Source organism: Gavia stellata, chromosome Z, assembly GCF_030936135.1.
Source record: "Gavia stellata isolate bGavSte3 chromosome Z, bGavSte3.hap2, whole genome shotgun sequence".
NCBI lineage: Eukaryota > Metazoa > Chordata > Aves > Gaviiformes > Gaviidae > Gavia > Gavia stellata.
This window is the reverse complement of record NC_082637.1, coordinates 67,806,709-67,820,733: the sequence shown is the minus strand read 5'-3', so window position 1 is coordinate 67,820,733 and position 14,025 is coordinate 67,806,709. Positions and strand designations below refer to the sequence as shown.

General features: G+C 41.0%; 1 protein-coding gene across 1 annotated transcript in view; it reads right to left on the bottom strand.

The window, feature by feature from the left end:
• Positions 1-13,931, bottom strand: part of ZNF608 (zinc finger protein 608) — an 81,138-nt gene extending 67,207 nt beyond the window's left edge. Inside the window, exon 1 of the mRNA XM_059833596.1 lies at positions 13,044-13,931. Coding sequence (XP_059689579.1) covers positions 13,044-13,931 — 888 coding nt within the window. The remainder of the gene's footprint in view (positions 1-13,043) is intronic.
• Positions 13,932-14,025: the final 94 nt, after the last annotated feature.

Genomic DNA, 14,025 nt, shown 5'->3' with positions numbered 1-14,025 from the left:
CCTTGCCCCCTCTGCTTTAAGGAGGAGGCAAAAATAGCAGGACTTAGTCACAAAATATAAAGCTCATTTCCTGTACCTTAGTGCCTCATTCTTTCACCTCCTTGTCCATAGGATTTGGCTACCAAATAGGTCTTAATCTGTAAACAAATGATTTGCTCTACAATTAAACCATTCAGTTCTTCCCCCCCCTTTCTTTGGCTGCTTGGCTGCTGTCCAATGTGGAGGCTCATAGGTTCTTCTATTATTTAGTGCTGGTTAAAAGGCAATAAGCTCATTTAGAGTTTATAAAACTATAAGCTATCAACAAAAGCATTTAATGCTTCTCTGAAGCACTGTGGCTTTTGCCTGAAAAATTAATAATGTGTGGTTGTGTGTGTGTGTGTGTGTATACATACCTGTGGATGTGTGGGGGTGGGTTTTTTATGTGCTGGCCTCTTTAAACACTCTGGATATCTTTAAGTCAGTTATTGTAAACTACGAATACATGCATTTCAGTCCAATTTTAATTGTCTGTGTGCTTTTTTCCTCAACAACTGACAATCACAGGAACTGCAATTCACCATGGCTACAGAGCTGAACCTCAAAGACTTTGATGTTTTATGAGGAAAAAAAAAGTCATGCTGCTGCAGCATTTCACAATGTTTGCAAATATTGTTTCCTTATAAAACGATGTTGTGAATCACAGGAGTCTACTAGAGTAAGCGAAACCTTTAGAGAAATAAATAACATTTTAGGTTTCTCATCTCTGCAGTTAGAGTCACTCGTGACCCAAGAGAAAACAAAATAACATCAAGGTCATTTTCTGTTACCTCTGTTTTTACATTTTTGTTCTTGGTGGAAAATAGTTCTCAGGGACTATGAACCAAAACACAGCATGTGTGTGTTCGCCTTCATTCGGATGTTTATACATACAACACGAGGCTAGCAGGCTACCACCTCAATGTGGGATGGTAAGGACAATGAAATATTTTTTAAAATGTGTCCATAAATAAGTGAATTATTGTAAATGGAAAGCTAAATTTACAGGTGTAAATCTCATTTAGAAATGACAGGTACTTAGCAATATCAACTTCAGCAATATACTCTCAATGAAATTCTCCAAGCCTATTTAAAGTCTATTACAGCTGCTGACATCAATCTGCCAAGCTGCAGAGTGCTAAGCTCCACTAAAGATTTGCACCTATAAATTTAGCTACTGGTACATTTGAATTAAATACACTGTGTTTCTCCATATAGGCAACTACAGACATAAGGCATGGAGGTGGATGGGCAATAAAGCAGAATTGTCACGGAGCCTCTGATGCCAGTTTTGCCCGAACAAGGACCGAAGTTCAGAGTCCCGCCTGGGTTTAAATTCCAGTTCTCTCCACGGTGCTGTAATCTAGATTTCCACACCTTCCACTCAGAATTTCACTTCTTCCCCAATGAATACAACACTAAAGTCCATTTTCCTCCTGCAACTGCTCACAGGAATGTGAACATTACAGCAGAATCCTGAAAACTCAATTTTTATAAAATATTTCAAAAGTGCACCCATGTACTCATGTATATGCATGCAGAGACAAGTACAGACACATACAAAGGGACACAGACAAACAGATTGTAATTAGCTGTACCTATTAAAGACTCACCAAAGACCAAGTGAGTCTCTGTCTCCCTCCCCCAGCCAAATCACCACTTCTGGAGGTGCAGACAGTAAGTAGGTGGCAGGCAGGCAGGTAGGTATGTTTGTCCTGAAAAACTACGTAAAGGTTTAAAAAACCCAAATGTTGCAGGAGGCCTGCGGAAAAGAAATCCTGAATTGCAGGAACCGCAACCAAATTTTAAACTTAATTATAAGCAGTGTTCATTTTTTAATTCTATCCATAAGCAATGTAGCTTCAATAATTACCGACCAGCTGAAAAGCTTTTGTAAAAATTAAGCAGTACGAGGTATTTTAAACTATAATCAATATTACAGTTTGAGGAAAAATGTAAATCTTGGAAGTAGTTTGAACGTATTTGGCAACTTTTCCTCCCGGAGTAAATCTGAAGGCTCAAAAATAAATATTCAAGAGCATTAATTTGTTTCTAGATTTGTGCGTGCAAGTAAAACAGCAGCCATAATGTGGAAATTTGAGTCACATTTTGCAACTAATTGGAAGCAGATTAGAATTCTGCCTCAGGGGAACATTGTCAAACTAGAAGCTGGAGCAAATGAAGAAAGAGGTGAAAGCATCGTGAAGAGCTGACAGATTTACAGTGCTCAAGGCAATAAACGGGTACTAGATGAAAATGAATGTGCTTCACTGTACTGCATGCAGTTTTCAGTCATATCTCAGCAATAACAGCATACAGCCATGAAACTATTATTTTCAGAGAGATGGTGAAGGAAAGAGTAAGAATGAAAAAAACCACTATTGAGGCGGTGTGCAAAATAATAGAAATCATACAGAGGCTCAAGTTGTTACAAGAATAATCAAATTGGTCATACTGGGCCCTGTTTTGTAACCAGGACTCATCTCAAGTAGGGCTTACACAGACATAATGCAATGAACTACTTACTTGAGCTGAGAAAGGGCTGTAAGCCCTTGCACACTGTGAGCAAGAGTCAAAGCATTAAGCTTGTAGGAGAAAAAACAAAACAAAAGACAGATTTTATATTTTTAAAGCTAAGAGTAACACAGAACCCTGCAGACAGATAAATCAGAGGCAGGAGGAAAAAATCCTTTTTAGAGGGTGATTAAGAAAGGTTGGAGGGAATTTTAGAGGGTGATTAGGAAAGGTTGGAGGGGAATATAAAAAATGAAAATAAAAAGTGTAGAGGCTCATGTACCAATGCTGTAATGGAAACAGCTGCTAGCTTTCTCCTTCAATGTTTGGCATCTGGTGCAGCATCACAGGAAAGATTGTTAAAGGATCTGGACATGAAATGTAAATATAGACTATTAGCCAAAACTCAGTTGCTGTATTTATAAAACAGTAGCAGCTCTTTTTTCTCGTGTGTGTATACATATATACATCTATATATACACATTCATACATATACACACCTCCCCTACATATATCTGTATTGATATACATATACACATACATGTACACAATCCTGTCCTTAAACAGCAACTAGTAACACTATTACATGAGACTACCCCTTACTACTAGCTGAAGTGGGTAAGAACATGAATTTAGTTTTTTAGTAACACTGGGTGTGGAACAACCACCGTCATTGTTCTCAAACTGCAGCAGTATTTTTCCTTCAAATTCCAGAACTCCAGTGCAATTAATTCAACACACACTGCCTAATGTTAAACCCAGGGCAAAAATTAACCAGTAAAACTTTATGTCAGGTATGTTCAATATATCCAGAAATACTCCTGGAATATCAGATCCTTATTGTCAGTGCAAGCTAACTAAACAACTCCCTGGACATTTACTAAACCAGATTTAAACCTCCTAGCAGCAAAGGAAAGTTCAACTGAGTAATGAGGTCCGTTTCTAATTGTATTTGCTTCTAACTATTACCTTTTGTCACACAGATACAGATCTAGTTTCATTTCCCTCCTTCCAGAAGGAAGAATTGGCAAGAACATGAACGCAACTACTGCCATTACTCCACTGCTATAAGCCTATAATAAAGCACAGATTTGATAGTACTATCCATGTAGTGTGGCGAACCACACACAAATAAACAGTTCTCCACGAAGAATGAAAACCCAAAGACCAAACCCATCCAATTCAAACATTGTTGTTGCTTTTAACATAAGCCATCCACAGAAATCAGCCAAGGAGGTGACAGGAAATCCAAAAATAATTTGGTCTGGCCCTACACACTATGAGAAAGGAGATTACAAGTTGCTTTTCACTCTTCTTACTGGTTGAGGGAAGCAGTGAAAACTGTAAAATCTATGCTTATGTAACAGACACCTATGGTGCCGTTCCTGTGACAGACATATTTCTACCACAGTTCAGCAGAACACCACTGAAATTCATCAATAAAAGGTGGCATTTGAGTAGTGTGAATTTATGTTTGGGGGGGCGAGGGGGGGCGGACTTAACAAAACCCCTGAATTAATTCAGTGGCTAATGCAAATGACTAAATGTGTGCAAAATCAAACTATCTAGTGCACACAGTTAAAGAGGCCAGATGTGCCTCAAAATTCCCTGGGAAACTGAGCCTAAACTTGATGCTTTCTTTTATCAGAATGAAGAAGGCGAGCTCTAGGATTTTACAGAAGTGTGACCAATTGGAGCTTAGTCTTCTGTTGCTAATTGAAGCATGAGAAAAACAGCCAGTTTCAGAGGGCAAACTACAAACATGTACTTTTTATATTCCACTGCCACATGATAAAAAACAGAATCAAGCTGACTCGTAGAAACTTGACTGGCAACCAAAGACCAAGCTATTATTTCAAACTGTTATGGGAAAGCAATAAAATTGCTACCAGGTCTCCTCATGTTACTCTTCAATAAAAAAAAGCCATCAGGGAAATAAGAGGAAAAGAAAACACATCAAAACCTCTAAAGTTCCTTTAAGTAAAAATACACTTCTGTGGCATAATGCCATCTGCCTCCTGGTTAATATGACAAGACAATTCAACAGCTTGAACACCGGTGTTTTGAAAACACCAAGGAACCACAATCAATAGATTTTAGTTTGCTCTTTACTGCAAAAACTGCATTCGCATGCCACTGTTGGCAAATGCGTCAAACATCCCCATGAGGACATTTTTCTAATGTTATTATTTGGTGGAGATTCTCAGGAGACAGAAACACCTCAGCCAATCTGGGTTTGTGCCCAGGAATAAGATTTAGGCTAGGAAGACTCAAAAACTGGGAGAGGAAGATGGGAGAAGATAAGGGAACCAAATGTGCAGTATTTATTTTTTCTGAAGATCGGTAAGTCAAAATGGTTGAGGAAGATATGTCATAAAGGACCTACAATTCAACATGGCACGTCTTCACTTCAAAATTACTGAAACAAACAGCTTCACATTTAATTCCCAAAGGCTTTGATCTGAATAGCCTCAGTGGATGTTACAGATAGATGCTAGAAAAGTTGATCCCTTCGTTTTGAGATTTAGCAGTATTTGCCAACTTACAGGAAAAGCGGACATATTATAAACTTCTGTCACTAAAACCCAACTTTTTTACTTGCAGTCTTGGCTTAAAATTTCAGAAAATTTAATCAACACCATAGCTACCCTAGAGCTGCAAAACCTGCGTGTACAGTCATCAATTCTATTTCATTGCATGCAACTTACCCTACACACTCACTTAAGTTGTTTTATCAAGTAGTCTTACATATAAGCACATATATTCTGTATACATGTGTACATGTACATGCAAACAGGGGCATCAGAGCAAACCACCTATTCCCACCCCCTTGAATCTTCTCTCAAGCTTTTTCAAAAAAGGGAAGAAAAATACAAAGAACTCGCTTGTCAGTCAAGTAACTCTGAATACTTTTACAACCTTTTATTCAAATGTAAAGGCTTTGTTCCAATTGCCAAGACCATTTAGTCAGAATTAAAAGAGAAAATGCAATAGAGAGTGCTTACTGAAACCCTGGCTAGAGCACAACCAAAAGTCATAGTCTGATCTTCATATTTGCCCAAATGGCTACTCATAGCCTGCAGTAAATTGCGGTTTTAATTCAAGAATGTAATAATTAAACAAAAAATCTTGTGATTTAAAATCTCATTTTAAGAAAACCCCTCAGGTCCTGCTACAAAACCTGGTAATTATCTTTATTCAAATTATCTCATTTCGAACATATTTTTAAGCAAATTAAAAAATTATAGTTTATATTATTATTCACTTTGGTGAAACACTGCATCACGAAAGCGCTCCACTGGGCAGAAACACTCCGGTGCATAAAGGGAAAAAGAAAAACAGTTCATCAAATTGAAAAGAAAAAAAAGAAATATAAACAAACTTCTCTAAATTTACAAAGCTATTTACTTTTTGTAGTTACGTCATCATCGGAAATTTTCATGGAACACCATTTTGCCAGCCCTTCAACTGAAGTCACTGCATCCACAGATCCACAGGTGTTACCCTGTCTGAGGACTCATGGGACATATCACCATGTACGTTAGAACGCTATACAAGTACAATACAAAGCTGGTACAGTACTATTCATATTACATAAAGAATAACCTGGTTGTTGGATCATCTGTACAAAGTATCTTAGCTCAGAGCAAGGCAGACTCTAAAACTTCATTATATTCAGCAATCCCAGTTGTATACCATGGAACAAATCTGGAACATGTAGCTGACATGCCATTCAAAGAACACTATATCTGAGAAATACAGAACATGGGGCAACGACACAAAGCTGCCTAAGTAGCTGCAGAAATAGTCTAACCTTTTTTCAAGGGTGGGTGATGGGAATCCAAAATATATATATATATATATATATATGTCTTTATCCAAAATAGAAGTAAAGGTGGTGTTTCTGGTAGCAGAAATGTTATATTTCTGAGACCATATTCCTGATGATGCTTGTAAAATGTGCTCAGATACCATATGTACCAATAACACTGTGTAAGATGTGGAGAAACACAGATTTTTTCACTCTTCTAGTCTAAATAAGTAAAAAGAATGCTTCAAAAAGAGCATTGCAACCAAGACCATGGCTCCAGGGGTAAACAAGCATGCATAGGCTGTCAAGATACTGCTGACACACTGGGCATTTTGAAGAGAATTCTAATTCCTCGCATATTTGGTCTACGTCCCCCAACTCCATTTCTTTATACCCTCTCTTCAGGCAAGACTTCTTATCTACCGTTTCACAGACTATGTTTCTTGATCGTTAATCCCACATGTGGTTCCTAGACGCATGTGTAACCTTAGTGACTTCAGAGGGGAGAAAAGGGTGCCGGGATATAATCTCACGCTCATTGTTAACCTCACACCTGACACCTTTTTGGGGATAGGTCAGACACCTGCTCTCCTACCTGTCCAGTGGATTTTAAGAGGTGGATGCGTGCTGTCTAGCTCTCAACTGGAACAGTCTTGAGATGGCCCGGGCAGTCAGCAGGACATACACGAGTGTTCTGAGATCCAGTAACTGACCGCGGAGACCACAGCAAATTTAGAAAGTACACAGTAGGTACTGGGACCAGCATCCATCAAGTCACAGGTACAGAACACGCTGCTGGCTTTTCTGGCATGTGCACCGAAGCGGCACGAGGGAGAAACAGAAGCAGACCTGCGTAGCCTTGTACGAGGTCAAATTTTCAATTTATAATGGGTACCATGATGTTCCACCCTGCCACCTACCCTCAACAGTCTTCTATCTAAGGGAACATCATTTTCACTGCTGTGGATTGTTGGGTGTTTTTGAATACACCTGTTTTACAAAGCAAGCACAGGACGGGGCCTGCTTTCCCTGAAGTAACAGCATTCAGCCTACTGTTACAAATGCAAATGTCATGGATAACACAGAGCAAATACAGGGGAACCTGCATTCAACATGCAAAGGATGCATCCAATTCACAGAAAGCAGGTCACAGCATCTCCCACAAACGTCAATACTAAGGAGCCTACAGATGATACCTTTTAAAAGTGGGTCATTCATTTCTTAGGAAAAAAAAAAAAGGCTCAAGTTCTGGCATGCAAGAAAAACTGCACACTTCCGATTTATGATTTACATTGTTGTCGATAAAATAGCTTTCCAATTATCAAGCCCCTGGTAAGAGAAGCTGGAATGCATTATGTGTTAATGATCACAACCAGGGGTCCAAGCTTTACTCTTTTGTCAGAGCTGTAGCAGATCCTCCCCGCAGCTTCACCATTAACATGTCTGTTTCCTGTCAGACCACTCAGAGATAATGTCATTTATCTCAGGGCGGCACAAGACCAGTCATTAGCTTCAGTAAAAGACCTCAAACAAAGGCCGGATGGCGTTTTATCCAGGGCTTGTAGACTGCAGCCAAGAATCTCATTGCCTAACAGGTCAGAACTTAAGTTATCTTTAAAAGACTAATTTTCCCCCATCAACAATTCTAGAACAGTCTTCTGAAGAGCAGAAAAGTCTCTGCATGGAAAATTTTAGTCAATGGATTTATCATATGCAATTAGGTGACTGATAAGAGCTTGCTAAAGTTATCCTTTGAGAGGCTGCTTCCCCCCTCCCCCCCCCCCCCTTCCTTTTACCTCTTAGGGAAAAATTGACAGAATAATTCAGGTTCTACCTAAATAGTAAGACCTTTGAAGAACTGACCCTTATTGTGTTTGCCTGCAGGAGGTGATTCGCTATTATAAATTCTTCAATGACTGAGCTTCTGGAAACCCTTTAAATGAAAGTGGAACTGGTTAACTGTATGTACGAACATGTGTTTTCACAGTCTCTCCTGTATTATTGCATTTCAGAAAGCTTCTATAAAGTGCCAGGTGAACTTTTTTAAATAATGATGATAATAATAATAAAAAAAAAGAAAGAGCATCAAAAAAATACGAGCAAATCTCAGCTATTCAATTCCTGGTTTTATGTTGAAAACTAGGAACAGATGGTACTTTCCATGTTACTTGAATCTGGTTATTGAACACCTCTATGGTTACAGGAGATTTTGCTTAGCACTTTTAACATACATTTCATTTATTGGACTATAAAATGCTACTTTGGAAAAACAAGTCTTTATATAGCTGTAATTAAAACAGTCTTGCAAAGCCCTTTAACATGGAGAACATGGTTAACCTCATGACATCTGGACAATCAATCCTTTCCTTTTTACTGGGTATTTATGAAGTTATTAAAACTGTAAAATTACTGATGCCCAAAGTGAAATACTTTTCCAGTAGTTCCGAATAAGGTTATCAGCTTCCCTCCTTTATTTTATAAATGTTCTAGACCAGCTTCCATTGTGCTACGCTAAGCCTTGCTTTGCACAGGAATTCAATAGCAGATCTGGTCATACATATTGGCGGGGGTCAGCAGGTTCACACGGAAAGCTTTCCTCGGCCAAAGGGCAACACCTCTTCACCCAGCTCAAAAAGCGCTGTCACACTACTAGACAGCACTACAGAACTTTAAGAACCTTGAGCTGTGCTTATTGTTAGACACCCATAGTTATCAATGTTTTTAACAGCTAAATCCCTTATGTAGCTTTCAAAACAGTTTGCTGTCAAACAACAATAGACTTTGTTCTTTAATTACAGCAAGTGACCTCCCTGCCCTTTTATTTCACAGCGAATAAACTACACCCAAGGCCAGCGAGAAAAGTACATGAAAAGCATATCTCCATGACATCATTAATCAAAGCATGTACTTAAATGATTTACATCAATACGTAAAACGCACACAGAGTTTCCTGATGAAGTGTAAAACACCCTCAACCCCGCTATTAAAAAAAAAAAAAAGAAAGTGAAGATAAAATAAACAAACAATACCGGCCAACGTGTTAATTTGCTGAAGACAACTTTCAGATGTGAAATACAGTCTTAATGAGAAACAACAAGCTAACACAAGAGAAAAATTCAATCCTGGAATATCACGAGGCTGATTCATTTGCAAACTGCAACTAGACACCTCTGATTATAGCTTTGTATCTTCTGTATTATTTTCACATAAACATACTGATTTTCACATGCCAAATACAATTTTCCTGTCTCTCAGAGTAAATTGTGACTGTTTGAATCCCAAAATCTCCCCACAACACACACAAAGCAAATTCTTCTAGATACTTGGAACACTCTTCAATGTAACAGCTGTTAAAAAATACAAAAAACTTAGCTAAAACAGATGAAGAGTTTATGCTGACAAACAGTCAGTAACTGTGCTAAAAACGGTATGGATGAGAAATGGAAAACGGAGACAGGTTTTAACACCAAAAATCTTAGGAGTGGTTAGCCTACCTGTCAAAGCTACTTATTCAGACATGTCACTGGTGGCTTAACCACAAAATGGGCTGCATGAATATAGCTCAAACATCTTAGAATTACAGCATACTTTGACTTTATCCACATATTAGGGGAGTGGCGACTTTTACAACGTACTTGCGGTTTCTGCATAAAAGAGCCAGCAGAACACAGTCATTGATTTAATCAGGCTTCACAAGATCCGATTTATCATGTTTTACATGACTTTCTGCAGCAAGGAAACAGAATAAATAGACCAAAAATAGACATCGAAGCATGCTGTGAAAGCTAAACAGTGACTCCAACTCCTGGGAATCTGCTCCAAGCTTTTCACAAATAGTAAACAAATGCAATATATTCCACACCACATACAAAAACCTGTAGATTTTGAATCAGCAGGCATGAATTCATTTGTATCTAAGAGAAAACATCCAAATTCATGAGGCGTGTCTTTCACAGCATTAAGGTAACAACTGGCAATTGGCTTTAACATGCAGGCTTGCAAATTATATATTTATCTACAGACACAAGGTGCTTTGTGCAAGTACAGCGTATCTGTTCTAGTGTATAAACAGTCAAATCAAGAACACTTAGCCCTTAAACCTTTAAAAAAACCCTTAAAAAAAAAATCTTTCTAATGATTATTAAACAGTTGGGAAAAAAGCCATAACAACAAACATAAAACAGTTAAGTTTCACTAATAGTACCACAGGCTGGGTTTAAGCTTGCAACCATTGTCAGCAACGAGCTTTATTATTATTGTATGCCTAGAAGGGAACATTGTTTGGGAAGAGAAATACTAAGGGATGTTATTTAAGACAGCAAGCCAGCACACCGTTGTGCCAGACAATGGCCAACACTGCATGACTCTAATGCGCGGAACCTACATTCAAGTCGGTGTGTGCCAACAGCAGTGGCTGTTACTGGAAATGCAAGCTCCAAACCTCCTCCTGGAGCAACAATTACAACACAGAGTGTACCACTGGTTCTGAACCACTCCATACATGTTCGCTCTGAATTTGCATGCCATCCAATTTACACTGCACGTACGATTACTCGCATGGATATGGATTCTTCATACAATTTCCTGTGAGACTAGCGAGTGAAAGGAACACAAAAACGGGAGAAACCACACCACCCTCTAATCTCTGTTGCCATGACAGCAGCCTTTGAGATACTGAAATGTTCAGATTGCCAGCTAAACAAAATTGTTGAATGTGAACATTTGGCTGAGAGATTAAAAGGCTAAGGGGGTTGCAAAAGGGCAGTACCTCCCACATTCCAGGCAGCCACTGAATCCAATCAAATGGCTCTGACTCTTTAACCACAGCCATTGTGAAGACCGGATTACGGCAATTTATCTAGATAGTTAAAACAGATTAGAGAACTGCAATTTGAAGACTATTGGCAACAGAAGTAAATGCCTACTGTACTAAGTTAATAAAGAGACCGTGAGATTTTAGGACACCTTTCCGCCATGAACAGAACTTTCATAAATCAAAGCGCAAACATATACACATGAATTACAGCAATCTGGTTTTCTCAACTGCATTTAGAAAAGGTCACAAGGCTCATTCAAATTCATCTGTAGATATGCTATCTTAAAAGCAATAATATGCATACAATACGAAATTTAATTTGTTCCTTGCCTTGAACAGAAGCCCTTGAAATTATCTTCCAGTTTCAACTGATGTCACAAACACCCATATCTAATCCTCCAGTCAACTTAAAAATTACAAAAACCTCAACACGACCAAAATACAAAAAAGCCGGTAATGGGTTGTAACAAGACCTTCTCCCTGAGACCTTCAGCCCTCCCAGACACTTGCAGACCATACAGTTAACGCTGACCCGAAAGTTTTCCCATCGCTGAACATTCGCTTAGGGAAGTTGTAAAAGCAGGTAATTTAAGACCAACAGCTGACAGTGTAGTCACAATCTAACACCCTGAGATTGTTCATTTGGGGGGTGTTTGTTTGCTTTTATTTTTCAGGCAGACCAGGCTATCTTTGTTTAACAACCTGTAGAATTCATCGGACTCGTAATCCTGGGCCAACGCTCGCCCCCAGGTCCCCCAGAAGATGCCTTCTGCCCTACGGACAGAACAATTCCTGCCAACACCAGAACCTGTGACACCAGAACCTCCTGGAAGCAGCGGTTAACAAAAGCCAAGCTCTCCCTCCACCCTTCCCGAAGAATAGAGTCGTGGCCATCTAGTCTTACAGAAAGCATCCTTCGTACGGTAACAGAAAGGAAGAAAAACACACACCCCCATCTGATTTCTTTCATACATTTCAACCACTCAACAAAACGAGTGGTTCGCATCCAAGGGCCAGCGGGACTCGGAGAGGAAAGCTCCCCCAGGCAGGAGACAAACGGCTCCCCTCTGTTCCAAAGGCTGTTTTGCACACACGCATCTCAGCACAAGGTGCATTCCCCTCCTCCCAGCCGCCTCCTTCCAGGAGGATGAGAGGCACCGCCTGTCTGCTGGCTCCTTCCTCCCCGTCCTCCACACCAGCTTCTGGGGCCTCTGGGCTGCGGCACCAGAGGAGCCCCCCAGTACGGTAAAGCATCCTGCGTCTCCGCAAAGTGCATCGGCGGAGCCCGGGTCTCTGCCGATCCCGCCTGTTGCCCCCCTGCCCCAAGAACAATCTCGGCTCCAGACAGCGGGTCGGAGGAGAAAGGAGTGGGGTCCCTTTAGACTTCGGGAGAGGAACGGCCGCAAATGCCCGCCGGTGTTGCGGAAAAGTGTCAGCGCACACAAGACCTGCTGCTCCTGGAGCCTGAGCTACGCACCCCCCTAGGCAAACACACCGACCGCCAGCCTGCAAACACGTGCCGTCCCACTGGTACCAACACTGCTGCTCTCTGCGAAAACCAGGGACAGCTGAGTCAGGGTCATCTCGGGGTTTCTCCTTCTGGGTGAGTGCGACCAAAAGGAACAGACAAGACAGAAACGTCCTCCAGCTCTGGGGACAGGGAGGGGAAATCGTAAGGAAGAGCAGCACACTCAAAACATGGTGACTTCTGACTAGGGAAGAGGTCTCGGGGTTGTTTCTTTTTTCTTTAAGAGGAAGAACAGATGCACGTCACAAATACGAAGCAGAGAGAAGGACGCGGGAGCCAAACACACAGTTGTGGGACGTTTATTATAGACACAGGGAGACACAGAAGAGAAGAGGTGGAGAGGAGCTTTGTCCTACCTTTTCTGTTTTCAACTTCTTGATTCGCCTGTGGCTCTCCTCCTCCTCCTCTTCCTTCTTTACCAGAATAGAGTTCCCCATTAACCCTGAATCCGGGGTACTTTTGCTCACCTCCCCCACGGCAGAGGAGGTGCTGTGGAAAGGGCTGCTGCTTCCACCAGTGCCGCCCTTGGCCCCGAAGCCATAGAGGTGCCCAGGGGGAGCTTGGCTGCTGCCACCCCCACTGCCATTGGGGTGGCCCTGCTGCAGGTCATGCTGCTTGTCCTTCCTGGATTTCCCCGCATCCTTATCCCGCTTGGAGCCTCTGCTGCCCAGGGCTTTACCTGGTTTCTCCTCTTTGTTTTTCCCACAAGAGGCAATGGTGGTATTGTTGCTGGTGGTGTTGTTATTGCCGTTTGGGTTACTGCTCACGCTTTGACCCAGTGCTGAATTCATGCCAGTTGCCTCTCCAGGGCGCCCTTGGACTTCCTGCCTCTTGCCAGCACTGCTGATCTCAGGAATCCCATACAAGGCAGCAGAAGGCAGAGATTTATTAGCATCCTTAGAAGTTTTACTCCTTTTCACTTTTGATTTGCTAGTCTCTTTGTGAGAGGAATTCCCCTGGGGAGCAGAGGGCTGAACAGAAGCAAATTTTAGGCCATCAGCTAAGGCTGAGGTAGCATTAGCCCCACTGGAAGCCAGACCCCCGCAATCCTTGGAGCTGGTGTTACTGCTGCTGGTGGTATTAGTAGAATTATTCATCTCAAATTTCTGTCTGTCCTTCTCCAAATCGGCGTCCAAATCGATTATTAAATTCCCAACACCGATTTCCCAATCATCGCCACTGTCGTAAGTGTCAACCGCGCTTGGATCCACACCTTTTCCTGCAGTGGAAGTGTTCAATGACATCCTGAAGATGAGATCTCTAGAGTAAAAATCCGATGAACTTTCCTTTGGAGGTGTGGGGACATTCGTTTATCTCCGTTGGGCTCTCTTAAGTTCA